The sequence below is a fragment of the Leptidea sinapis genome, chromosome 12, assembly GCF_905404315.1.
Source record: "Leptidea sinapis chromosome 12, ilLepSina1.1, whole genome shotgun sequence".
NCBI lineage: Eukaryota > Metazoa > Arthropoda > Insecta > Lepidoptera > Pieridae > Leptidea > Leptidea sinapis.
The window spans coordinates 9,528,827-9,555,360 of record NC_066276.1 but is presented as its reverse complement, the minus strand read 5'-3'; the positions used below and the strand labels follow the sequence as shown (position 1 = coordinate 9,555,360).

The following is a 26,534-nucleotide window of genomic DNA, read 5'->3' as shown; positions in this document are numbered from 1 at the left end:
CTTTGTACATAAGAACGTCATTGTTTGTATGTAACGGGATCATGAATTCAACGTGAATAACCCTTTGAAGGCTAAAGATTAATTAATATAATTAACTCACATAAGATGTAATCAAGTAATCAATCCTTTAAAAAAAATCTCAACTATTTACTTTCACTTCAATCTATTATAAGTAATCGTATGCTTCCCCTATAAACCCGATATAGTAATTTTTTCTTAAATCTAAACTTTAAATGATGCCTTGTAGCTCCACCCAACAATAAGATCTCTTCGATTTCGGTGGTACACGCCGAGTGAGTGTGAAAATGGGAGAGTTTCTTGCGCCGCTTCTTCTCTCTCAGAGCGCCACATATTTCCGAAGCGGTAGTAGTATCTAGTATAATAGAAATGACATCAAAAAGAATTCTAAAGGAATCAATTTTGAGAAAATAAATGCCTTTTATGCCTTTTAAATCATGTCAAATGTCCATGTCGCACCTACTCAACAATTGGAAAATGTATTCTCGAAATCGTCGACGAGTACGTCTACAACTCTCGGACAAACAATCCAGTAAGGCAGGTCCAATTTCGGGAAAGAGCTCACTCGTCGAATCCAACGGATGGGCAGCGTTCGGGAAGGGAAGTAATGACTTACGGTACGCAGACGTGATCGCTAACTATGGGCCTAATGAGAAAGCTCATGGTCGCTCAGAGGGTAATGGCGAGGGCTATGCTCGGAGTTTCCCTGCGAGATCAAATCAGAAATGAGGAGATCCGCAGGAGATCCAAAATCACTGGACATAACCCATATGATTAAGAAACTGAAGTGGCAGAGGGCAGGGCACATAGTTTGACGGACAGATGGCCGATGGGGCAGTTAAGTCCTCGAATGGCTACCACGTACCGGAAGACGCAGTGTTTGCAGGCCCCCCCACAAGATTGACCGACGATCTGGTCAAGATCGCCGGAATACGTTGGATAAGGGTAGCGTCGTGGAAATCTTTGGGGGAGGCCTTTGTCCAACAGGACGTCTTACGGCTGGTGATGATGAGTGTGAAAATAAAGTAACCTTATTATTTTCAGATGCAAGAAGCTGTGTCACGTGCGATAAAGTGTTAGAAGAGCTAGAGAAGATAGATGACGACACAGACACGTTCGGCGTAGACTTCGTCAAGATCAACGACAAGCGGCTCGCGAAACAGCATGGTATCACGAAATTCCCCGCCCTCACGTACTTCCGTGAGAAGGAACCGATCATTTACGAAGGTGAGCAAATAATTTACCATTTAAGAGGAACATACATTCTACATAAGAAATTGCAATTCACGCGTCCCAATATAAGGCGATAAGAATGACTTATCGGGTTTATTGGGACAGCTTCAGATTATTGACAGTTAATTACTGACAGTAGAAGGTAGTAATTTATGTCTATCTGTAGATAGTATATTGGGAACGGCCGTATAATGTTTACTGTAGCGGTGACATTCACGGCAAAATCAGATATTATTATTAAGATGCCAAGCCGCAAGTTTGGCATAGCATCTGTCCATTGACCATTCAGTATTTTTAAAAATAGTTGATAAGAGTTTCCTTGGCATCTACATATGCCAAAAGTCTACCATTGCGCGCATCCAGTGAAACGATTAGTTATTTCATGTAGTCTTACGTGACATTTTATATTTAAAAAAGCAGCCAAGTGCGAGTCGCACTCGCCCATGAAGGGTTCCGGCAAGTAACATAATATAAAAGAGATATAGAAAGGAAAATGATATTAAATTTTTTAAATGGAAAAGGCATAAAATCGTTGCTCAAAATCATACAGTGCAAATAATTATTTATACGTATTAAAAATAAACAAATTTAGATCTCGTTTGAAACAAATTTTCGGTGGATATTTGCAGGGTAATATTGTACGTCATATATTTTTTTAGTCTTATACTTCTCTTATTTTAGAAGTTATAGGGGTAGTATATAATGTAAGTCCCCACTCCCCCCACACACATTTTACCATTTTGGAAATGTATCTCGCGCAAACTATTCAGTTTAAAAAATTAAACCTCAATATCAATTTAGAAGACCTATCCATAGATACCCCTCACGTATGGGTTTGTTGAAGATATTTTTTTGGGTGTCAGTTTCATTTTGAAAATTTATTCAAATTTAAAATTTATTTAATGCGGTTCACAGAATACATCTACTTACCAATTTTCAACAGTATAGTTCTTATTGTTTTGGAAAAATGTGGCTGTGACATACGGACGGACAGACAAACAGACATGACGAGTCCATAAGCGTTCCATTTTTATCGATTTTGTCTACGGAACCCTAAAAAGAGGGTTGAAAGTTAAAACGATAGACAAGATACTATTCTATAGACGACCTCACAGCCCGATAATTCGTAACTAATTTTGATTTCTTAATGTGTGCGTTAGCTAATGGCTTAGTATTATTCCAAGCGTGGCTGACTGTTGACGACTTCTCAATAATAATCGGTCACAGCCATAGATTCGCTTTCCTTCTCCATCTTGTTGAATCTCTGTATGAGATTCTTTTCTTTCACACGCTTTGTTCGTAAGTTATATAAGGCGGGGTCTACATGTAGGTAATAATATATATACCTACATAATATAACGTCACAGGTATCCGTAAAGAGAACTCTGAAGGAACCAATAGATATGAACTATTATGAATTTTACCAGTGGGAGACACCTTTGCACAGGATGCCAGCTAGATTCCATAATATACCTGTGGTACCCATGTACCACAACGGAGCCTATTTCTGCCTATTTTGGTCTGCAATGCGCCGTAGCTAGTTAAATTATTGGGCAAATGAGACTTAACATCTTATGTCTTAAGGAGACGAGCGCAATTGTAGTGCCTATCAAAATTTTTGGGATTTTCAAGAATCCTGAGCGGCACTACATTTACCAGGGCGTATCAATTACCATCAACTGAACGTACTGCTCGTCTCGTCCCTTATTGTCATAAAAAAACACAATCAAATAGGTTGGTCTACATTTGCACGGCCCGTCAACTCATTTGAATGACATTGACACGAGCTGCAGTAGAGATCCGTCTGCGAGGCTATCATCAATTTGGCAACATGTCAGATTTAAATAACGACATAGTACCGCCGCGCTGTTGAGACTATCTAGTGACTCAGAATATATATTACTCAATATAAACCCAAGAGATTTAATGAATATACTAGCGCTAACAGTCTTTACTGATTGATTACTTTAAAAACAAATCAATGTGTTTTAAATTAAAATTATTAACACGAACATCTCTTCTTCAAATTACAATAATGCAGTTTACCAGTTAGAGGCTCCTTTGCACAGCATGCCGGCTAGATTATGGGTACCACAGCGGCGCCTATTTCTCCCGTGTAGCAGTAATGTGTAAATATTTCTGTGTTTCAGTGTAACGGGCGCCGTAGCTAGTGAAATTACTCGGCAAATGAGACTTAACATCTTATGTCTCAAGGTGACGAGCGCAATTGTAGTGCCGCTCAGAATTTTTGGGTTTTTCAAGAATCCTGAGCGGCACTGCATTGTAAATGGCAGTTTGTATCAATTACCATCAGCTAAACGTCCTTATCGTCTCGTCCCTTATTTTGGCAAGAGCGTTGCCCACCTTATAAAGCGTCGAATAAACGTACAAATATACTTACTCTAAAGATATTTCGGCATTTGTGCTACAGCTGAGCAATTGGCCATACACTTTTAATGAAGTCCTCAATCCATGTTCACAAATATGAGCTTTGGAATTAGTTCCTTAATCTGTCCTTCATGACTCCAAACCGTGTCTGACGCAGGATGTAGTAGCTTTGCGACCACTTACGAAGTTTCTTTCTAGTGATTAGAGAAAAAGTGTACTTTGCCATTTGGAATTTTGAAGACGCAACACCCAGAACTAGCTTTCTCCGCTGAGATTTGGCGAGGGAATCATTCTCTTTCTGTTCTTATCTGCCGCTTAATGGTTGTTCAGAGCTTGGTATGACCATATGCTAATGCAAAATTATGCACATACCACCACACACACATACACCAGAGACTAGTACTCTACGGGGCACAACCAAAGCTGATCGGTACTATGCGCTTTAAAACCAATCAAGACTACCACTTCGGCTGAGGGATTCTGTGTAAGCACTACGTCAACCACCGCTTCGATATGGCCTATGTGACAATCCATTCTGCACTAGTGGGTCTCCACCGAGCCTTTGAGTAGAAAGAAAGAAATTCTCAACAACGCCGAGAAGGCGACATTAAAAATCCTCCCTGATTAACACGATACGCCGTGTCGCTCGGTAGTTTGTATCTGCGTCTCCGTCAGTAATTTCAGGGTAAACTGTGCTGTCTCAAGGCTTTGCCAACGCTGTTTTGGTGTTATCTGTAGGTACCTCGTTTTTCCTCCACAATAAAATGACTAGAGATTAATGCGACATCGCATGACTTCCCCATTCTCCCCGGCTCTCCGACTCTCGCCAAGTCGGTAAGATTCTGGAGTAATCTCTTTGAGTATCGATGTGATAGACGGTTGGGGATGGGTGCCGTACTAGTATGTTGTTGTTTTCGGCACTAACTTATGCGAAGCATAAATACAATGGCAATGAACGCAGTAGGCCGATACTTGATCACGTATTACGCACAGTGTTTTCGATGTTTCGACAGTCTACCGAAAAACCGAGATATTTGTATTCAAATAGAGATAAAGATAAAATAAATTATTATAATATAAGAATTTAAAAACCATTCCCACATCAGTGAAACTCAAACTCGTATTAATTATTCGTAATAATATTTTGTTGAAAGGATGAATCGAAATCAGTTATACTGTTTTTGGTATGTTGCAGGAGATCTCATGGACGAAGAAAGCGTCCTGGATTTCCTGACGAGCTTAGAAGCAATGGACCTTCCAGACCGGATAGAAGAAGTGAACCAGAAGATCCTCGGAAAAATAGTTGAGGACACCGAATACGTGGCTGTTCTCTTTTGTATGTATTAGTTTTGCTTGATGTGGATTTTGTTTAAACAATATTACATGTAAAATATAATTTGAATCATACACTAAACTAACAGGTAGAGACAATATAAATTGCAATAGTAGTCATATAGATAACTATTTAATCGCCTTTGATTTAATGTTTGTATTTCTCCGAAAACTCGACCAACCTTGAAATTTGATGCAAACACTTAAATCTTAATGTACCGTGCCATATACGGTATATTTTATAATTTGAGTATTGCAATTTGATAAACTGAACATTATTGATGATACAATACAATCCAATGGTGATACTAAACTGGTTGGTGGTTTTTTTCTGAGAAGTGTATCTTTATGTTTGTAAAAAGTACATTGTGCTGTGTGTTTGACGTAGGTCCTGATCACAAAAATTGCGGGCCGATGAACAGTAAGTAAGGAAATCAACAGGCGGCATGAGTCAGTATTATCGTTGTGGCTGATCTTGAGCTTTGTAGTGTAGATGCCATCTGTTAAATCGGACGAGCTTTCCGCTTGCTATGCGGTGTATGGTGGGCACTTATAATTCAGTACTCTTCTTTGAATTGGTAATCCGACAATTATTCGTTACAGCTCCGAAAACTGCAAAAGTGAAATTGAATCTGAAATACAATTGTAAAGCATAAGTACTAGTATGTTGTAACAGTCCATCGCATTACTAATGTAATGCCCGGTATCAAAATCTCGTTTGGTGTAGTGAAGTGTACGGTGAGCTATTTCTGCTACTCTATTTATGTCCGCTAGCAAGCTCGGATTGACGGACCGACTTGTCACGTTTAAGACGTCGGCAATTCACTTCCAACCCAGCCGAATATATTGACACATAACTAAATGTAAAAAGCGCTAATTATAGCCCAGACCAATGGCCTTGACCTAAATATTAGTGAGACAGTTGTACATTATCCTAAACATTGTCACTATAATTCACTGTACACAGTTGAGCTATTTAATAATATTTTCAAAATAGACAGAACACTTTTGAATAGTATTATTATTCCTAGAATGAATTGCTTTAGACGATTTCACGATCTGGTAATCCTGTCAACGTAAGGAATGTACCCCCCCGAAACCTTTAGATTTAAATAATATGATTTATAAAGCACCCTCAGCAAGAAAATAAGTTTACGGTATATCTTAAGATAGCACATCCCACCACTTTGCACGACACACGCTTAATGAGCACACACTATTAATTTTATTTTAACACACAACTACCCAAGCATTTGCTTGACTGCACAGCTTAGAGTCCCTTAATAGGCATGATATAGATGCATATTAAAATAGCTATAAAATCATAACGAATCGGATTGTTTTTCAGATAAACCAGAATGTAAGAAATGCGCGAAAGCGCTTCAAGAGCTAGAAAATATTGATGATGAGGCTGATCAGCTCGGTATAGGCTTTGTCAAAATTCATGATGAGGAACTCGCCGAAGAGTATAGTCTTGGTGATCTGCCAAGACTAGTCTACTACAGGCATCAAATACCGATTATCTATGAAAGTTAGTGACTCACACTCGATGACGTCAAAGTATATGTTACGATATATTTCTAATGGATAATTATGAACAAATTTACCTTGTAGGTGAACTAAGCAGGGAAGAAGATGTGTTGGAATGGCTCATTGCGAATAAATCGACTGGGGACGAGGAAGATGTCATCGAAGACGTTACAGCAAAAACCCTTAATACCTTAATTGGAAATGTCGATAATCTTGTTGTGCTTTTTTGTAAGTATAAAATTATATCGTGATATATCATAGTCCTCCAATGGCGACCCACGTACCGGAAGCCACAGAAGTTGTTGGTAGGTCTCCCACAATGGACCGACGATCTGGTCAAGATCGCCGGAATATGTTGGATGAGGGCAGCGCAGGACCGATCGTCGTGGAGATCTTTGGGGGAGGCCTTTGTCCAGCAGTGGACGTCTTCCGGCTGATGATGATGATAGATATCATGATTCGGATACGTCGTAAAATGTTTTATATTTACTGCAGATGATCACGGAGATGAAGAATCCATGACCGTTTTAGGAGAGTTGGAGAAGATAGATGACGATTGCGATCGACATGGAATACAATTTGTAAAGATCGATGATAAGAAATCAGCAAAAGAATTTGGCATCGATGACGTTCCTTCAATAGTTTACTTCGAAAAACAAATCCCCAATGTTTACGACGGTAAGCTTAGGTACATTTTGTAAATAAAATATAAATAATAAAAAGCTATAAAGGTAGTCTCTCTCTCTGTATATTGTCCATACAGGTGATCTACAGAATGAGGAGGAGATGTTAGAATGGCTTGTCGGTCAATTGGAAAAGGACGAGATTGAAGATGTAACAGACGAAATGTTGGATCGTCTTATTAAGGACGGTAAAACTGTTGCTGTTCTGTTTTGTAAGTGTTTTATTGATTATTTGCATATTTTTTTAATATTATTTATTATTTTATTCGCAAACATAATGTGCTTATCTCACAGTCAACCTGTGATACCTAGTTTACCTACCATAAAACATTAAAACATTTTGATACATTGATTTATGAAATTGAGGTTAGAGACATTATTTTTATATTTTTAATATTAATTTAATATAAAAGTACAATACTATACAGATAATGAGCCTTAATTACCATAATCATTAAAGTAATAATTCTCAAATTTTCTATTCATAGACGATAACAATGACCGGAAGTCGCAAAGAGTGTTAAATGAACTGGAGAACATCGACGATGAATGCGATCAACTGGGTATTGCATTTGTTAAAATTGATAACGATGATGAAGCCAAAGAGTATGGTATTGATAAAATTCCAACTCTATTATACTTTGAAAAGGGTATACCGACATATTATGAGGGTAATTTAGAAGAGGAAGAAAAAGTACTGGGTTGGTTAAAGCATCAGACAGAGAGCGATGAAATCGAAGATATCACGGATGAAATGTTGGATTTAATCATTGAGAAGATGCCTTATGTCGCTGTTTTATTCTGTAAGTATTTTAATTTATTTGTAACACAGATTTATATTATTATACATAAAACCAAAAAATCATTGTAAAACGTCTATTCTTAGTACTAGGTGGGACAAGTCTGTGTCATTTATTTCGTCTGCCTCAACTGCCCAAACTGTGCTCCACCAACATTTTTACTTATATTCTTTTTATTAAAATTATTGTCATTTTTTTTATTTATTTATTATGAAAAATAGAATTACAATTTAATATTATATAACAGGCCGAAAATCACAGAGGTTTGTCCGGCATGTTAGAAAAAATACTATTATCGCCTACAATAAATATTAATATTAACTTATAAATACACAATTTAATAATATAGGTACTATAAAAACGATAAACTCATGTAGGTACAACAGCACTTATTGTAGCACGGGTGAGTCGCATGGCCTGCCACCGCAATGTATTAAATTTTTGAGTGACCGTCTGTTTAGATATATTAATTAGTAAACAATAATCAACTTTATAACGAATAGTTAAGTACTAAATTGCGTATAGTACGTCCCGCTACACACTAATCATGGCTTCGACAACGAAAGGCAACTCAAGACATAAAGTTATGACCAATATACAGGTTGTTTAAAAATAATAACTTTAATTTTGTTTTAACATATTTTTTAATCTGATTGAATGTATTAAGTAGGCGGGGTAAAACCAGTAAATAAATTTATTGTTGATTACAGACGATAAGGACCAAAAGAAAAGTCAAAAAATCTTAGCTGAGTTAGAAAATATTGATGATGAATGTGACCAAAACGATATAGCCTTCGTAAAAATTGACGACGATAATGAGGCTAAGGAATACGGTATTGAAACAATTCCAACAATGGTATTTTTTGAAAAGGGTATTCCTCATGTTTACGAAGGAGATTTAATGAAGGAAGATGAGCTGTTTGGGTGGCTACTACATCAAAAGCGTCACAGTGAGATACCAGAAGTGACTGACGAGATGATGGACAAGCTTATTGAAAATACCAACTATTTAGCTGTTATATTCTGTAAGTAAATGTAGTAATTTTTATTAATATTGACTAGTAAAATAAAAGTTGGTTAACGCATTAACAATCGCTATTTTTTCTAGATGATAAAGATGATAAACAAGATATCCGAATATTGAATGAGCTTGAAAATATTGACGATGAGTTAGAAAAGGAAGGCATTGTCATAGTCAGAATGGACAATGACGCCGAAGCAAAAGAATATGGAATAGACCACCTTCCCACACTTGTATACTTTGAAAATCATATTCCTGCTATATACGAAGGAGATCTTATGAATGAAGATGAAGTACTTGAATGGCTCATTGAACAAAAAAATAGTGCAACAATTGAAGAAGTCACCGATGAAATATTGACAGACCTTATTGAAGAACACGAATATGTTGTCGTTTACTTTAGTAAGTATTACACCATTTATTAATTCATTAGTAATATCACAGTGTAGGGATGCATACTTACCTATTAAGTAATACCAAATACCACGTACAAAATGATAATGCCCTGTCTACATTAATGCTATCTTATTCTGTAATCATAGGAATATGGGCCGATTCCGTATCAACTACAAACAACGACATCAAAAAACTTTGTTATCTCTCTCTTTAAGCGATTAAATACTTGGGATGGAGTTTGCTGAATCTCAGGCAATTATATCAACTCTGTAACAAATAATCAGCAACACACTATAACGAAACCCATATTGGTGCTGACTCTCTATGATTGCGAGGAATTGGTTTTAATAACATATGAAATAAATTAAATGGCGTATCAAACTAATTTTTTGTTAGTCCTATAGATATTTATAGTTTTCATTTACTTTATTTGAACAACAAACATATTGTATGCCTAAGGTACATATATAAATCTCTTAAACCTATTTTTTCATTTTAGGTGGAACTTGTGAAGAAGGCGAAGAATGTGATAATATCCTTGAGGAATTAGAAAACATCGATGATGAACTAGATGAAACTGGAATTATATTCGTAACAACAGAAGATATGACGCTAGCAAAAAAATATGGCATCAAGACTTTCCCTGCACTTGTTTTCTTCCGAAACAAAGAACCCCTAATTTACAAAGGTAATATAAATAATATCTGTTTGTTGGTCTATCAATATATTTTTAATTTTAATAACATAAATTTAAGTAATTTCTGCAACGTGGAATTTAGATATTAATTTAGAAAAAGAACTAATAAATTTATCCAGGCATTTTACTAAACCTTTTGTCGACGATACAATAAAACAAACATTCCTTTTCCGAATGGTTAGAATATTTGATTATTGAGTAACGAACCACCATCAACAAATATATTATAGACGTGCAGAGCAGTATGGATTTTTCGACTTTGAATATCCTAGGTGCTAAAACTTAAATTTCTTGACGGTGATGGTTGTGTAAAAGGCAATATTTTTTTCAGGTGACATTGAAGATGAAGATGAAGTTCTAGCATGGCTTACAGACGAAGATACCTTGGAAATACCTGGAAAAATTGAAGAAGTGAATTCTAAAATGCTGGAAAAAATTTTAGAAGAAAACGACCATGTAGTTGTTTTCTTCTGTAAGTTCGAAAAAATATTATTATTGCACTTTATTATACTATTTAAAATATTTACAAATTTTTTTACACATTTTACAGATAAAGAAGGTGATAAAAAAGCACAAAAAATTCTAAGCGAGTTAGAAAATATTGACGATGAATGTGAAGAAGAAAACATTGATTTTATTAAAACATCTGATGATGGTGTTGAAAAAGAGTATGATCTGCCGGGGTTGCCAGCCCTAGCTTTCTATCGACACAAATTCCGCACTATCTATGATGGTGATCTTATGCACGAAGAAGCTATACTGAAATGGGTTTTGGAGCTACATGACTCACAACCAGACGTTATTGAAAGCGTAGATAGAAAAACTTTAAAAGACCTGATTGATGACGTCGAGCATTTGGCAGTTTTCTTTTGTAGGTTTAAATTTAATTTATTTATATTTATTAATCTTTTTATTATTATAAAATCGTAAACATAATATAAGTTATACTTGTAATTGCCTCCACACAGTTATGTAGATTGACCGAGGAATTAAGATTCGATTTGTAAGAAAGCAATTTAGCAATTTTTCTTTAAAACCATGCAAACTCTGTCGATAGAGATTTTTTAATTGATTCCGCGTAATTGAAATTCGGTCTGAAAAACCATTATATTATTCTGTTTAATTGGGGAAACTGATGTAATTTCCAATATTTGCAACAGTGACACTTATTTTGTAATATGAAGTAATGGATTAATTACCAAGTAACATTACCGTTCTTTGTTTTTGTAGATAATGATAACTGCGATACCTGCGACGAAGTTTTAGAGGAACTGGAAACTATTGATGATGACACAGATAAGCATGGAATACAATTTGTTAAATCAAAGGATGCTAAATTGGCTTCAGATATCGGTATATTTAGCTTTCCAGCTTTGGTTTACTACGAAACAGGAGTTCCAATTATGTATGATGGTAAGGTATTACCTTAAATATAATATATTTTTTAAATTTCAAAATCTTATTGACTCTATTTAACAATATTTTTTTATTGTTGATATTTCTTATTTTGAGATGTACTTCTGTTTATAGGTGATTTAAAGAATGAAAATAAGGTTCTCCAGTGGCTTGTAGATCAAAAAAGTAAGATTCCACATCCATTTAAAATTTTGAAATCTGATTTCTTAAATAAAATTGTTATCTTAAGAAAATATTAATTAAAATACTAGACATGCATGACATCATTCTTGAGATATCTGTAATTTTTAAAACAATCTATTTAATTTGTACGCCTAATGCGCTGGATATTTGGGCTGTGTCAAATTGCATGACAGTTACTAATGCCTGCAGGTGAAGAAATCAACCGATCAATAAACAAGGCTGAAACTATAAAGGCCAATGCAGATGTTGACTGTATAACTGGGTTTACAAGACATGTTATGCTTATATATTAATAGATTAAAACTGAAAAATCCATATAAATCTTAAATGGAATTAAGAGAGAACGGGAATTTTGAAGATAATTTTTCCAGGAGGCGTTGGAAGTAAATTTAAACACAAAGGAGGCGATCTTAAGGGATCAACTTCGGAGAGTGACGATGATGATGATCAGGACAGTAGAAAACCTAAAAAAAATGCTTTCAAACTGAATAATAAAATAAAAGTTCGGTATCCAGGTCGTAAATTAACAGTAAAATTAACTGACAATGACAATGATGACGATAACGACAGTGACAATGATGACGACGAAGATGACGATGACAATGACGACGAAGATGACGACGAAGATGACGATGACAATGACGACGAAGATGACGATGACGACGAAGATGACGACGAAGATGACTACGAAGATGACGATGACAATGACGACGAAGATGACGACAATGACGACGAAGATGACGAAGTTGACGATGGCGACGTAGATGAGGATGAAGACGAGTATGACGAAGAAGACGATGACGATGTCGAAGATGATGATGAGTATGAATATGACACTGTCAATGACGATCAAATGGATAAAAAATTGGATAGGTATCATAATGATGAAGATGATGATAATACTGACGAAGAAGATACCACTTACAGTAGCATAAAAGATATTATTGCAGGTAAATTCGTAGAGATGGTTAAGTAGAACCGGTAACCCTTATAAGAAGCACGAACATGACCCCCAGTTACACATCTGCATGGTCAATTAGGAACCCGCATGGGTCCAATACACCAGCTATTGCCTGCAGTCATTCGCGAACGCTTAGCAAATTAAAATGTTTTCGATTCTTATTTACTAACATAACATATAAGATTAATGCCGCGCCTTACTTTAAGCGCGTAGTTTATTTTAAACATGCACAGTGTTAACTTTTGTTTAATTTAAATATTTTCCGGTATAAACAACAAATTTTTACTGACTGCAGGCGATCGCTGTTTCTACATTGGATTGGGGACGAAACCGGCCGTTCCAAAATTGACTTATGAACCATACCAGTGCTGTCCCACTAAAGTACAAAGCCCAACAAAAGTAGCCAAGGCGACTCCCACGAAGGTACCGGCAAAGAAACTTGAAAAGGAGAAAACTAACGGAGCTGTAAAAGCAACTAAAGGAAAAAACAAAGCGCTCGTCAAACCCGACAAAAAAGGGAAAAAAGGTTTATTCGGCTCTGATAACATTTGGTGGTGGTAAATGAGTTGGTAGTGATGGCAATGTATGCAATCTAATGTAAGAAATCCGTGCCGTGCGGGATCAGGTGGACATGCTGAAATATTTTAGAGCTGCATTATTTGCTATAAGTTCATAAAATTGCTCTACTAAATCCTCTTGTCCCTTGATCCCTGCTGCATTTGCCAGGGTGTTTGTTGTATTTATTGCCCTTTGAACGTATTTTTACATAAAGGCTGTAAAATTCAAAGGTTTATGCATATATATTTATGTATAATTTTGCAGTCTAATTCTGTTCTGTTGAGTTTCGTTGATGTTTCATTCAATATTGGAATATTTAGGGATTTTGTAAGCTGATGTATAAATCATTAAATAATTGATTGTAAATTTAATTCCAATATAAGATATTAACGATAAGAGGACATATAACGGCATTTTAACTATTCTTACTTTGTCATCTTTAAAGACTTATCGATATAAGTGTTTCATATTCATAAATAGTTTTCTAGTATTTTCACAGAATCTCATGTCTCATATTACTTTAATTCAAACTTTCTTGTTATATTTGTAGATTTTATACAATTTTTAAGCGAACTCAGTACTAGTTTCTCATGTTACAAAAATCTCATATGAATAATTATATTTATTTGTATAAAATATTGTTGTTAACTTGTTATTTATGAATCTAGCTCAAATATATAATAATATTTATTAACTATATAAATAGAATAAGATACAGTAAATCTTTAACATGACAAAAGTCAAATCAATGAAATGTTTGTAATATCACAGCGAAGCAATAGTTTACTTGCAAATTTTCATGGATCGACAATCGCATGATTGTCTATTTATTATAATCGTTATGATGAATTCGTACACTGGTACCATATTTTTGTTAATAAATACGTTTTAATAAATATTTTTATTATTAATTCTATACACGAATGATGTCAGCATGGTTATCCCATAATTATTGTCCGCGCATGAATATTATTGGATCATAAATGGTGAGTTTACCGACATACTCAAAGTGGATGTGGTATCTTTTTTAATTTTTTGTTAATTTCATTATTTACAGCTGTACAATAATTGAAAAAACTTTTCAGGCAATCTTCTCGATGAGAGCGAAGTTTTGGACTGGATGGTGAAACAAAAAGAAGATGAAAGTATAGAGGAGATAGACAGAGACACCCTCTTTAAGTATATTGAGACGAAAGAATTTTTAGCTGTTGTTTTCTGTAAGTATAAATAATTGATAGATTGTGTATATTTTTTGTTATCTTCATTAGTGCTTTTATATTAATCGATAATATTTTATTAAGGTTTAAGATAGAAAATAATAAAAAAAATTAAGATTCAGCTTAATTACTAAAGCAAGCCGTCGACATTATACGAAATTTTAGTATCAAAGGTTCTTTAGGGCGTTCAATAGCGTTAAAATGATAAGAATACCCCGAGCCGATTGACTGAAATGAATTAAAAAGTGGCTTGTCTTTAGTACAGTTGAGTCATAAATAGTAACAGTTTATTGTAGTTATACATCTTTAGGCGCGTTATGAAAAAATGATGAGAGAAATTAAAAGATGCCCGCGCATCACTGTAACACAAAAGTAAAAGGTTAAAGATGGTTCCTAGAATTTTCTGACGTTTGCGTCATTCGTTTTTTTTTTTGGTTTCTTTGTCCATTATTAGGACAGGCAAAGGGTTAAAGCCCATACAGCTGTATTCATTATTTAATAATTAAATGTCAAGGCCATCATTGTAAGATTTTTACAAAATTGTTCTTTCTAAAAACGTAGAATAGCACGAGGAATAAATTATTTCAATGATTTTTGCTTCGTTAGGCCAAACTAGTATAACTTCTTGCGTGTATACATAAGTACACACACACTTTTTCTTACATCATTGTAGATAACGAAGATGACCCAGGAAGTCCAAGAACATTAAGACATGTTGAACTTATAGACGATGAGGCTTCTGAATATGGAATTAAAATCGTCAAATGTAGCGATCGCTTAATGGCAAAGAAATATGGTTTCCGAAAGCCACCTGGTATCACATACTTTCGTAAGACAAAATATATAAACTACGACGGTGACATGGATGATGAAGAGGAAATCCTGGACTGGTTGACCAATCCAGAGAACATGGAATTAACAGACCACATCGAGAAAGTTAACAAAAAAATGTTCCAGAAATTACGGCAAACATCAGACTATGTTGCGGTGTTCTTTTGTGAGTTATCTGCTGTATTCATTTTATTTAAAAATAAGCATTTAAATAGTACTTATTGAAGGTTTAATTAGATGATTTGTAAGGTTTTATTAGGGTTTTATGTTTTAAATCCGGTATTCGTAGATATTTACCAATATACGTAGCCATTACAACTTGTAGTTTCGTTTGTATCAAAAGTATCTAATATTAAACCTCATACAGAATAGTGGGTGCTGGGATAAAGCAGCAAAAACATAATAATAAGCAGAATTAGCATTCATTATGTATTCATTAAAATTATATTTGAAAAATGACATGAGATGGTATTGCATATATTACATGTTTTAGACAGTAATGACTGCAAACAGTGTCCCCGAGTACTGGCGGAGATAGAGCACATTGATGACGACGCGGACGGCGCCGGTATCAACTTTGTCAAAATCGACGATCGTCAAATGGCTAAAGAATACGGCGTCTTCGCTCTTCCTGCGGTGCTGTTCTTCAAGATAGGCTCGAAGGATCCTGTTATTTACGCAGGTTTTTTATCCTTATTTCGTCATTTAGCATTGATTTATAATGTGTACACCAATTAATCTTTTTTAATTTTATTCACGAAAATGTTAATTCTTAAACATTTCACTGAATATTTCAAAAATATTTTAGGAGACCTGTATGATGAACAACAACTACTCAGCTGGCTACTCACTCAAAAGAATCCAGCAGGTGATGTGATAGAAGCTCTCGAGGGTCAAGAACTCTTAGATCTGATAGAAGAGTCAACTTCTCTAGCCGTCTATTTTTGTAAGTTTAATAAGAAACGTGTGACCTATATTCATTTTATGCTATGTCTTTTTATGATATTCTTATTGCGTCAACGTTGGGCAATATAGTTAAGACATAAAAAGGCATAAGAGGCATTTATTTTCTCAAAATTGATTCCTTTGGATTTTTTTTTTGTCATTTCTACAAATGGCACTCTGAGAGAGAAGCGGCGCAAGCAACTCTCACAGCATTCTTTTTCTGCGCTCCTTAATAAAATATACAATATTGTACTGTCATTACTAATGTTATAAAATAATCATAATCTAATCCCAGGCTGCCCGATCACTTAGATATTCAGCTGAAACATTTAAATTTATTTATAGATAATGCCTGAACAGTGGCTGGGACTTCATTATAAAAGTGTATACATTTACACTTAAAGCTATTATGTATCCTTAAAGCCTATTAGAATTTGTTACAAGCAATCCCTTATTTCTAGTGTTATAATAATGAAAATCACTATTAAGAGCAAAAAGGTGACGATTTTTGTGAACGTATATTAAATTTTCATAAATTTACTGACTGTCTGTCTGTTATAAATTAAGCAATTATATTTTATAGTTCATTTTAGTAGTAACTATATTATTATTATTTTTAATAGGGAACAAAACATTGTGTGAACTATGCAATGCAAAAGCAACAACAAAAAAGCCAACAAAGAAAGGCAAAGATCACGAGGAAGACGAAATGCAAGAAGTTGAGGGTACACGTGTAAAATGATCGTTTTATGTCCCTTATAGACCCAAGACCCTTGCATGTAGCATGTGTTTATTAAACACTGAATATTTTATACATATATAAGTACTCTGTTTTATGAATGGATTGTGTAGTGGCCCCAAAAAGAAGTTTAATCGATTTCCAATTTTTATTCGTTGTGTCGTCTTGCCTGTTGTACCTATTATAATAATATATTGTGTTTTTCAAGTAATATCACTCTTGCCATTAAATAAATGCCTGTATATTTGTTGTAATATACAGAAGCGCAGAAGACGTGAGATAGGATAGCCTTATTGTCGCCAAAGCCGTATGGAAGAAATGAACAGATTCATGTTTATAATTATTGTTCTGCATCACAACGACTCAATTCATTTATTTTGACTACACAGTGTCTGTGCAACACAGCTCATGACAACTGTCCGTGAATTCTGGTACAACGGACTATGGTATGATAATAGTACGTTATAATTAAAATAATTTATTACTGCTGGGTACCTCCACACTTTGTTGATACTGAATAGAACTATATACTAATAATATTGTACATATATTACTTACACAAATTATCTAGCCAAAAAATTAGGCATATTATAGCCTGTGTTGCAAGACAACGATATGTTTAATACAATATACTTACTTATCATACATAAATACATATAAACATCCATGACTCGGAGACAAACATCCATATTCATCATATAAATGCTTGCTACATCATATAGATCCGGTAGGTGACCGGGATTCGAACCCGGGACCTCTAGCTTAGTAGGTAGGATCGCTAACCACTCGGCTATACAGGTGGTCTAATTGTCTAATCTACTAAATTCTATGTATTAAGTATTTTTTCTATTCATATTTATTAATATTGCATTGGCAGCTAACGCCAAGGGCGGAAATCAAACACCGCTGTGAATAAACGCATTTGTATAAGCCAACCGTGGCTTATTCTCAACGGTGACACGGCTGTCATGGCAATTACTTTTATCTTTTAAATAATTAAAAATAAATAGCAATATGGTTATGGCGGGTCTAGCCACAAGCCTTTCTTTATGAATATAAATTCATTTCCACTCTTCATACTCATCTCCTTTACGTGTCCACCATACAAAGTTTTTATTTATTTAGATATTTAGTTTGTAGCGTTAAGTTTTTAAATTAGATTAATAGTACCTTATTATTATAGCAATTATTTTGCATTTCTATACTAGGTACTGTATATTCAATTGAATTTCCTTTATTTTATTATAGGATACCAACTTTAAAAATCTCAATTTCTTACAGACTCCATGGATTGCGAACAGTGTGCAGGAATATTAGAAGAACTTGAAAACATTGATGATGACTGTGACAGACATAATATAAAATTTGTCAAAACTCAAGATTACTCTATAGCCGAATCATACGGAGTCACGGACTTTCCAGTGCTTGTATACTTTGAGCATAACATTCCAAATGTGTACGAAGGTTCGTTAGCTGAAGAAGAGGAAGTATTGCAATGGTTGATAACACAGAAAACAGAAGATCGCATTGAGTTAATCACTAGAGTTATGCTCGAGAACATGGTAGAGGAAACACAATATTTAGCTGTGTACTTTTGTAAGTAATAAAGATTTATGGGCCAACTATTATCATAAATTCTATGTTATGTTATTTGCAACATTATAAAGAAAATTTACCTTATATGGCCGATAGGCGGCCATTATGAGAATTGTCATCGTCTATGACAGATCAGTTTACGTCTCAATATAATATTTTAAAAATGCCGTCGTGTGTTGTGAAAATCTAAAAACGATACTTTATAGGTATTTGTGGCCATATATGATTATTTAAGGGAGAAAAAATTGTGTAACTAGTATCCCCCGTAACCGCACACACACTAGCATAACGGTGCTTCACTTGCTAATATCACGGCGCGGAGTCCTTCTTTTTTTACTCATCCGTGATTACACACAAATATTTTTTGGTAAATGATTTTCAAATTGCTATTTCAGATAAATTAAACTGCCACATTTGTGATACTATATTAGATGAACTAGAAAATATAGATGACGAATGTGACGTGTACGGTATACATATGGTCAAAATACAAGATCCACAGCTAGCAAAGCGATATTCAATAAAAACATTTCCCGCTATGGTGTATTTCAGGTATTTATTTGTTCCTGCATTATTTTATTTATGAATATTTTTCTTTAGGATTTTTTGTGCGAATATTAATCACTAATTTACCATCGCTCATTTCAGAAATGGTAACCCGTTATTGTTTGAAGGTGATTTGCAAAATGAAGAATCAATCCTTGAGTGGCTCATCGATGATGACAACCGCGAACTAGCTGATGAAATAGAATCTGTCAATGATAGAATGCTTGAGAGATTACTGTTTGAATCTCATTTACTGGCTGTTTTTTTCTGTATGTTTGTTTTATTTCTTTGAGTTCTTAACCATGTTAATTTTGAAGGGGCCTTATTATACTGTAACTATAATAAGACCCCTTCAAAATTAAGATTAGATTAAGTATTGGTCTCCGCTGCGCTTCAACTAGATACCGCACTACCTAAGAACCATATCTTCTTTATTGCGGCAACTATTAGATGCTGTGTGCGTGGCAACTTGACACTCAATGGCATCTTTCAAATTTTGAATCATACCTACGCTTCGTGTTATTTTACAGTGAAATTAATAAAATACAAAATACTTATTGATGATATGTGATCATAGTGTCTTTCATATTTCTTGTAGTATTATTTTTACAAAGTTTCACTACGCACCCCGCCATTTTAGTTTAAATTATTAGTAAAACTTACCGAACATGAGTGGCATACCAACGTCACACATTGTTCGAGACTGGCTCGAGTATGCCTATTTGGGCGTAGTAAAACTTGCCGCACTTTACCACGCCTGCGGTATTGAGTTGGAGAGCAGCGGAGACGAATCCTAATCTAAGATTATAGTAATACCTTTTATTAATATACGGATATGAGAAATCAAGGTTTTTAGTGTTAATAATATGTTTTTTATGTATGTAGTTTAATAGAATTTGGCCAGGATAGTTTTGCTTTATTTCTCAAAATATTCAACAAACTTAAGTTTAGCATACCAACATCGATATCGCATTGACGTAGCACATCAATATCATCAACACTTTTTATTTATTTCAGATGACGAAGAGGATTGCACAGAATGCAGTGAAATCCTCGAGGCGCTTGAACAGATTGACGGCGAAGTTGATCAATTTGGAATTGACTTCGTTAAAATATCAAGCTTAGAAGCAGCGGCAAAATACAATGTCATCAATATTCCGTCACTGGTGTACTTCAGGAAACAGACACCAATATTCTATGATGGCGACTTGCATCAAGTCGATAAAGTCCTGCAATGGCTCACTTCTCAGGAAGTTTTTGAAATAAAAAATGAAATTGAAGAGGTTAACAGGAAAATGCTGGACAAATTACTTGATGAGAATGAGTTTCTTGCAGTCTATTTCTGTGAGTGTCAATTTACGATGTCTGTTATTGTTATCAAATTTTAAATACAATTGAAGACTTATATAAGATACTAGCTGACCTAGCAAACGTTGTATTGCCGTATAAAGTAGTTAAAAAAAATTCAATCATTAAATTTTTTGGTGTAAGTATAATAAAAGATGACGACCGAATCTCAGACCTACCAAATATATCGTACTACAATAATCATTATATAAGTTTGCAACTCTATTGCGTATAATATAGAATAATATTAAAATCGCGACACAAAAATAGGTGTTGATCGTAGACGGGTGAAAATTTGAAGCTGTATGTATTTTTTAACGCTGTATCATAATGAAATATAAATAAAAAAAGATGTCAAAAAATTAAATAGATATTGACCGATTCTCAGATCTACCCGATATATACAAATTTTTAAACATTTTGGTTTAGCCGTATCGGAGGAGTTTGGTAACAAACACCGGGACACGAGAATTTTATATATAAGATAGATCTCAATATAGGTGAAAATCCATACAAAAAAAGCCATGCTGTGATAACCTCAAATATTGTAAAATATTTGTAACCTGATAACATATCTTGCCCGTGTCGTTCATGCCTTTGACCAAAGAGAATTTAATAACTCCGTCCTTTGACTTTAAAATATTTGCATTTCAGATGAAAACTCAGCTGATAGCCGCATAGTGTTGGATAAATTAGAGAACATAGATAGCGAGACGGACAATTTGGACATCACGTTTGTAAAAATGCACGACTCTCGTTACGCTCGCAAGTGGGGCGTTACTAAACTACCCGCAATTGTGTACTTTAGGAAGCGATTTCCGAGTATATATAGAGGTAACAACATTTATTTACTAATGTTTTACTTCAAGTGACAAAAATATTTTCTTATTATCATTATGATATGATTTCGTAAATTTTTATGTCGTGGGTGTATTTAATAAATTGATTTTTCAAAGGCAACACTTGAAATGGCTTGATAAATTCATTATTTTTATTTGATAAGGATAAAATACGTCATCGGAGAAAAATTATATAATATGTGTAATAATATTAATGAATAGTTACATAAAATATTACTGCAGGTCATGCAAGGTGACAGTTTGTTATTATTGAAGTTATACTTCTTTAGGCGCGTGATGAAAATGTGATGAGAGGGAAATTTTTAGATGCGCGCGCATCACTGTAACACAAAAATAACAGGTTGAAGTTGGTTCCTAAAATTATCTGACGTTTACGTCATTCGTTATTTATTTTTTTGGTTTCTTGGTCCATTATTAGGACAGGCAAAAGGTTCGAGCCCATACAGCCGTATTCATTATTTAATAATTAATTGTCAAAGCCATCGTTGCAAGATTTTTACAAAATCGTTCTTTCTAAAAAGGTAGAATAGCACGAGGAATAAATCACTTTAATGATTTTTGCTTCGTTAGGCCAAAGAAGTATAACTTCTTGCGTGCATACATAAGTACACACACACGTTTTTTTCTTTCAGGGAATATAATGAACGAAGATGAAGTATTAGAATGGCTACGCAAGAACAGGTTCCGACAGCCAGAGCTTAATATATTTATGTACGCATTGATAGCACTGTCAATAGCGTTTGTCTTATATACAGCCTTTTTACTGCAGTGCTTCAAACCGTTAACATCGCCGCCCTCTCAACACCCGAAACAGGCGTGAAGGACTTTCAATTATAACCTAGCTTCGAGCTAGTTTGGTAGCATTATAAGAAGACATTATAAAACCATATCAAAACTTCAAAGTCTATAAAGATTTATTTACAGGATCGCCGTCTGTAGGCTAATTAGTTTTTGGTATTATACTTAATGTAGTTAACAATTAGAAATCATGTTCAGCCATAATGGGATGGGAAATATAGGTAGAGTTTGGTGGTTTTTCTAATAACAGACCAATATAGATTGAAAATTATACAATGTTACTTTTAGGGTTATGTCCTCTTGAAGCGTGTGCGATTAATTTCAACCATCATAAGTATGCTAACTTACGATTTTTAAGCCCACAGTCAAAATAATTAAAGGTTAGCCGCTCAGCCACTTGGGATTTAAGAAATTTAGAACATTGTAAATATGCCCAAGAAAGAGTTTAAAAAAGATGTTATAGAAATACAGTACTTATGTCATGTTAAACAACACAAAATGGGATCAATCTTTAATAGCTAATAGATTTGTAGGCTTTTACAAACACCTAACAAAATTTTAGACACTGTTTTTATTTCTTATTAATTCGGTATACTTGTTGCATGGTAAAAATAGAACTTTCGTTGTAATGAGCACACATTTCGTTCAACTGAAAAAGTTAATTTAAACGATATTTTTTTTTAATTTTAGATCCTTAATTATTTTACTAAAATGCTAAGACCCTGAGGTAATTAATATGTCTAACCTTACCCTATTCATTAAATGAACGATAAAGATATGCCTTCAAAAAGGATTTTTGGATTTCTACAAGAAATCTTGATTATAACTATTGATGGTTTTTGAGTCTTGTATATTGTACAGAATATATTTCATTGTTTATTAAGTTTTTCATTAGGTACCTGTCTATTATTTTTTCTCTTGCTGATTCTTGTTTATCACAATTGGATCTAGTATCTTCCAATTACCTAATACTTTTTAACTACCTAATAGTATTCTCGTAAAACGAGCGCGATATTATTATTCAGGTAAACTTTCGTACTCGCAATGTTCTTTTCCACTCCATTTCATCAAATGCTTTGTTTTGTCCATGTCCAAATTTATCTCGAAAATTAATATTTTTTATCTTCCTTTTCATATGACATGAAAATATCATTCACTTCGTTTTTGATTTATTGTTTTTACAATATTTATCCTTTTATCTAGTAGTTATGTGTCAAGAAGTGTTTTCGATGCTATTAATCTTCAAGTCGCATTGTAATTTTAATTTGGTGTGGTTTCTTCCTCTAAACAAGTGAATTTGTTTTGGATAGTTGAAAAATGCTATATACTATCTTAAGTTATTTCAATTCAAAGGACTAAAAATAGGTAAATATTAAAATTTAAAGTAGGTATATAACAGTAGTACTTAAGTGAATTCACATTACAATTCAGTTATCAACAACTCTAAGTTTGACATGATTAACCGCTTCTGTACGTGGGGTAAAATCGTCTGTTAACTTTATAGTTATTGTGCAATGTGCAGTTTTAAGTCAATGTCCCCATAGGTATCTTCTTTGATATCAGAGTTTGGTAATTGAGCAAGGTTGCTCACCTATATTCTATCATTCCCGCTCTTTTCTATTATTTTTCTTTTTTCATATGTAAGCTCTTTGATAAGAAACCAATCTTTTTGACTGATCGAAGTCGGTTTTGCTTAAGTACCAAAATATAACACCTGTGTAACAATTCCTATATGAATAGTTATTTCTATAAATACACTTTCAGTCTCGTCCGATCATATTTTTATTTGTATGTTCCAGATATTCATCATTAGTAGGTATATTGCCGGAAGGATACTTACCCATTTATGTAATAACGACTTGAAATATCTCTTCACTAAATCGTCTTTACAGTTTCACTAAGTGGGTTAGATAGGTACCTACTGTCGCTCTTCAATTTCTTTCTGACTCAATAAGTTACTTAGAGCAGCTCTATCAGCAACCTTGCAGATAATATTTGCTTTGGATAATATCACTGAAACGCAATATTAATACCAATCAATGCAGGTATTTCAGTTTGACTTGTAGGAGGTCTGCTTGATATTTATTTATATTACTTTAAAAATATTATGGTTAGATCAAACTTCTTCTCTTGACAGAGAGCGGCCGTAGTTGTTATCAATTTTTGTTCATAAATAATACTAACTTGCATGACATTTCTATTGGGAAAGTTCGATAGGCTATTTGGAGACAAACTCCCATCTTTCACAAATATTGACAGTAGCAGATAGACTTTAATAAAAACAATTTAAAAGGAATAGTATTAAAAAGACATGGCTTAAGTTTAAATCCAAGGACAAGTCATTGTTTACTTGAAATTATTAACTATTATACATAGGTACATTAAAATTTTTAATGTTTCTATTTTCCTACTCCTTGTATGATTTTCGTAACCAATGTATTTATGTCAACATAGTTCATTTGTGTCACTGTTTAAGCTGGACTCAATACACTGTCCCTACTTGTATTTTTATAAAAAAGAGATGTATTGTCTTGACATCTAGTCTGAATTAAATATGTGTTAACAATCATTGTCACTGTCATGACATCGACAGTGACATTAACCGTGTAACGATGAGTGACAGCGGAAGCGCCAGTTTCTGCCAGTTCTGCCCCTTACCTTTCCCTACATCGAACTAGGAGTCTTGATAATGCGCGATTTTTAGAGCTAAGCTTAATTTTTTATCCTAATGTAAATTCCTCAAACTTGGGAATTTAATTCACGGACTATGAAGCTTCATTTTTGCTTGTCATGTTTTTTATAATAATTTTAGCCTATATGATACCATGGCCAATCTAAAATGAAAGGAACTTGAAGAGCTCACCAGTAAACATCTTATCTAGTCCCATACGTTGTTAGTATAGTCATAGTCAGCGTATTAATATGATACGAGTCAAGAAGATTGGATGAGAATTGCACCCAAGACCAGGTGCACAGCGAATATGTAAATGAGCCATAATACCAAAAGCTCAACGGATTCGCCGAGTGTTTATAATTTATATGAGGTTGTACATAAATGTAAATAAGTTAATTATGAATAAAACATTATGAAAAGATTGGATTTGTTATTACTGACTTCAGAACCTTACTTTAACCCTCATAAGTTATTTCATATGAAACAATTTGACTTTACTAGCGGACGTTCAACATCGGATGCAGATGTTGAACGTCAAGTCAACTAATCAAGAATATTTTTTATGCCTGGGAGGAATCGCAGAATGCTCTTGGTATCTTCTGTGATTTATCTAGGGCTTTTGACTTTGTTCAACATTCAACGCTGGTCAGGGAGCTATGTCACTATGGCATAAAAATACTTCTGATTTCATATCTAAACAATAGTATTCAGAAGGTCGACGTGAATAGCAGGAGATCTACTGGGACTCCTCTCAGTGTACCAATGTAGCACAAGGGTCTATTCTTGGACCGTAACTCTTCCTTATCTATATAAATGATCTTCCTAATCTTATAGAAAAAAACATATGGTAGTGTTTGTGATGTATTGTTTGCAGATCACACTTCACTGATATTTAAAGAAAGCAAGTTATGTATGACGAAGCAAACGATATTCTATCTGACATCGTGTACTGGTTTAGCGCTAATAACCTAATGTTAAATAGCAAGAAAACGAAATATATAAAATTTACTGCACCAAATGTCAAAAATGTAGATGCTTAGTGTGTTTTTTAAACGGAGGGGCGATAAAACCAGTGGCGGAGACATGGTTCAGCAGCAATATTACATAAAGGTCTTTCTTAATGATGTCGCAGATTGGGAGCGACCGTCCTCAGGCTATTCAATAATCAGTTTAATTGTAACTTTAACTTTGTAACCATATATTTTATGGAAAAAAAGAAACCCGCTGAGTTTGTTGCGTCCACTCTTCTCAGGTATGAGCCATACTTTTTGGAATGGGTGGTAGTTTTTGACTTTCAATAAGTGATATCAAATCCTATTTTTAAAAATATTTGAATTTGAATATTTATCTGTTTCAACCCTCAGGCTTCTGGAAACAACTGTCAGGGGGTGGGAATTAGAGGGATATCATGGTACGAATGAATTTATTCCCATCTTAACTCTATAACACTAGAAAACACCGTCAAAGGAAAAGGTAAAATTATTTTGGGAGTTTAGGAGAAGACGGCTTCAGGGATCGGATGCAACATTACTATTGCATTGATTTGTTATTCCCCCCGTTTTATTTAAGGTAGGATACGCGTAATGAAGAAACATCTGTAAAAAAGATCATTATTCATTACAATAATAATGATATTATCGTATTAAAAGAAGTAGATATGTCAGAAGCGCGCCGAAGAGGAATCGCCTAAATGGAGGCAATGGGCCACTTTTGTCGTAGTCGTTCTCTCTATACGAAAACGGCACGCACGCGTTTGTTATTGACA

General features: G+C 34.3%; 1 protein-coding gene across 5 annotated transcripts in view; it reads left to right on the top strand.

The window, feature by feature from the left end:
- Positions 1-25,191, top strand: part of LOC126967136 (uncharacterized) — a 41,120-nt gene extending 15,929 nt beyond the window's left edge. The window contains exons 2-25 of one of the 5 annotated variants that reach the window (XM_050811564.1): positions 1,063-1,245; positions 4,835-4,975; positions 5,360-5,392; positions 6,320-6,502; positions 6,586-6,729; positions 6,997-7,179; positions 7,265-7,396; positions 7,673-7,987; positions 8,695-9,009; positions 9,093-9,407; positions 9,901-10,089; positions 10,430-10,570; positions 10,649-10,969; positions 11,329-11,511; positions 14,302-14,433; positions 15,107-15,430; positions 15,758-15,946; positions 16,073-16,210; positions 18,230-18,544; positions 18,940-19,096; positions 19,193-19,359; positions 20,108-20,434; positions 21,092-21,271; positions 21,930-25,191. In XM_050811564.1, the coding sequence (XP_050667521.1) occupies positions 1,063-1,245; positions 4,835-4,975; positions 5,360-5,392; positions 6,320-6,502; positions 6,586-6,729; positions 6,997-7,179; positions 7,265-7,396; positions 7,673-7,987; positions 8,695-9,009; positions 9,093-9,407; positions 9,901-10,089; positions 10,430-10,570; positions 10,649-10,969; positions 11,329-11,511; positions 14,302-14,433; positions 15,107-15,430; positions 15,758-15,946; positions 16,073-16,210; positions 18,230-18,544; positions 18,940-19,096; positions 19,193-19,359; positions 20,108-20,434; positions 21,092-21,271; positions 21,930-22,117 (4,895 nt within the window). In that variant the 3' untranslated portion in view covers positions 22,118-25,191. Of the gene's footprint in view, positions 1-1,062; positions 1,246-4,834; positions 4,976-5,359; positions 5,393-6,319; positions 6,503-6,585; positions 6,730-6,996; positions 7,180-7,264; positions 7,397-7,672; positions 7,988-8,694; positions 9,010-9,092; positions 9,408-9,900; positions 10,090-10,429; positions 10,571-10,648; positions 10,970-11,328; positions 11,512-11,628; positions 11,680-12,068; positions 12,648-12,953; positions 14,113-14,301; positions 14,434-15,106; positions 15,431-15,757; positions 15,947-16,072; positions 16,211-18,229; positions 18,545-18,939; positions 19,097-19,192; positions 19,360-20,107; positions 20,435-21,091; positions 21,272-21,929 lie in introns of those variants that run through there. The other 4 variants (XM_050811566.1, XM_050811568.1, XM_050811567.1 and 1 more) reach the window with 4 other exon arrangements.
- The last annotated feature ends 1,343 nt before the right edge of the window (positions 25,192-26,534 follow it).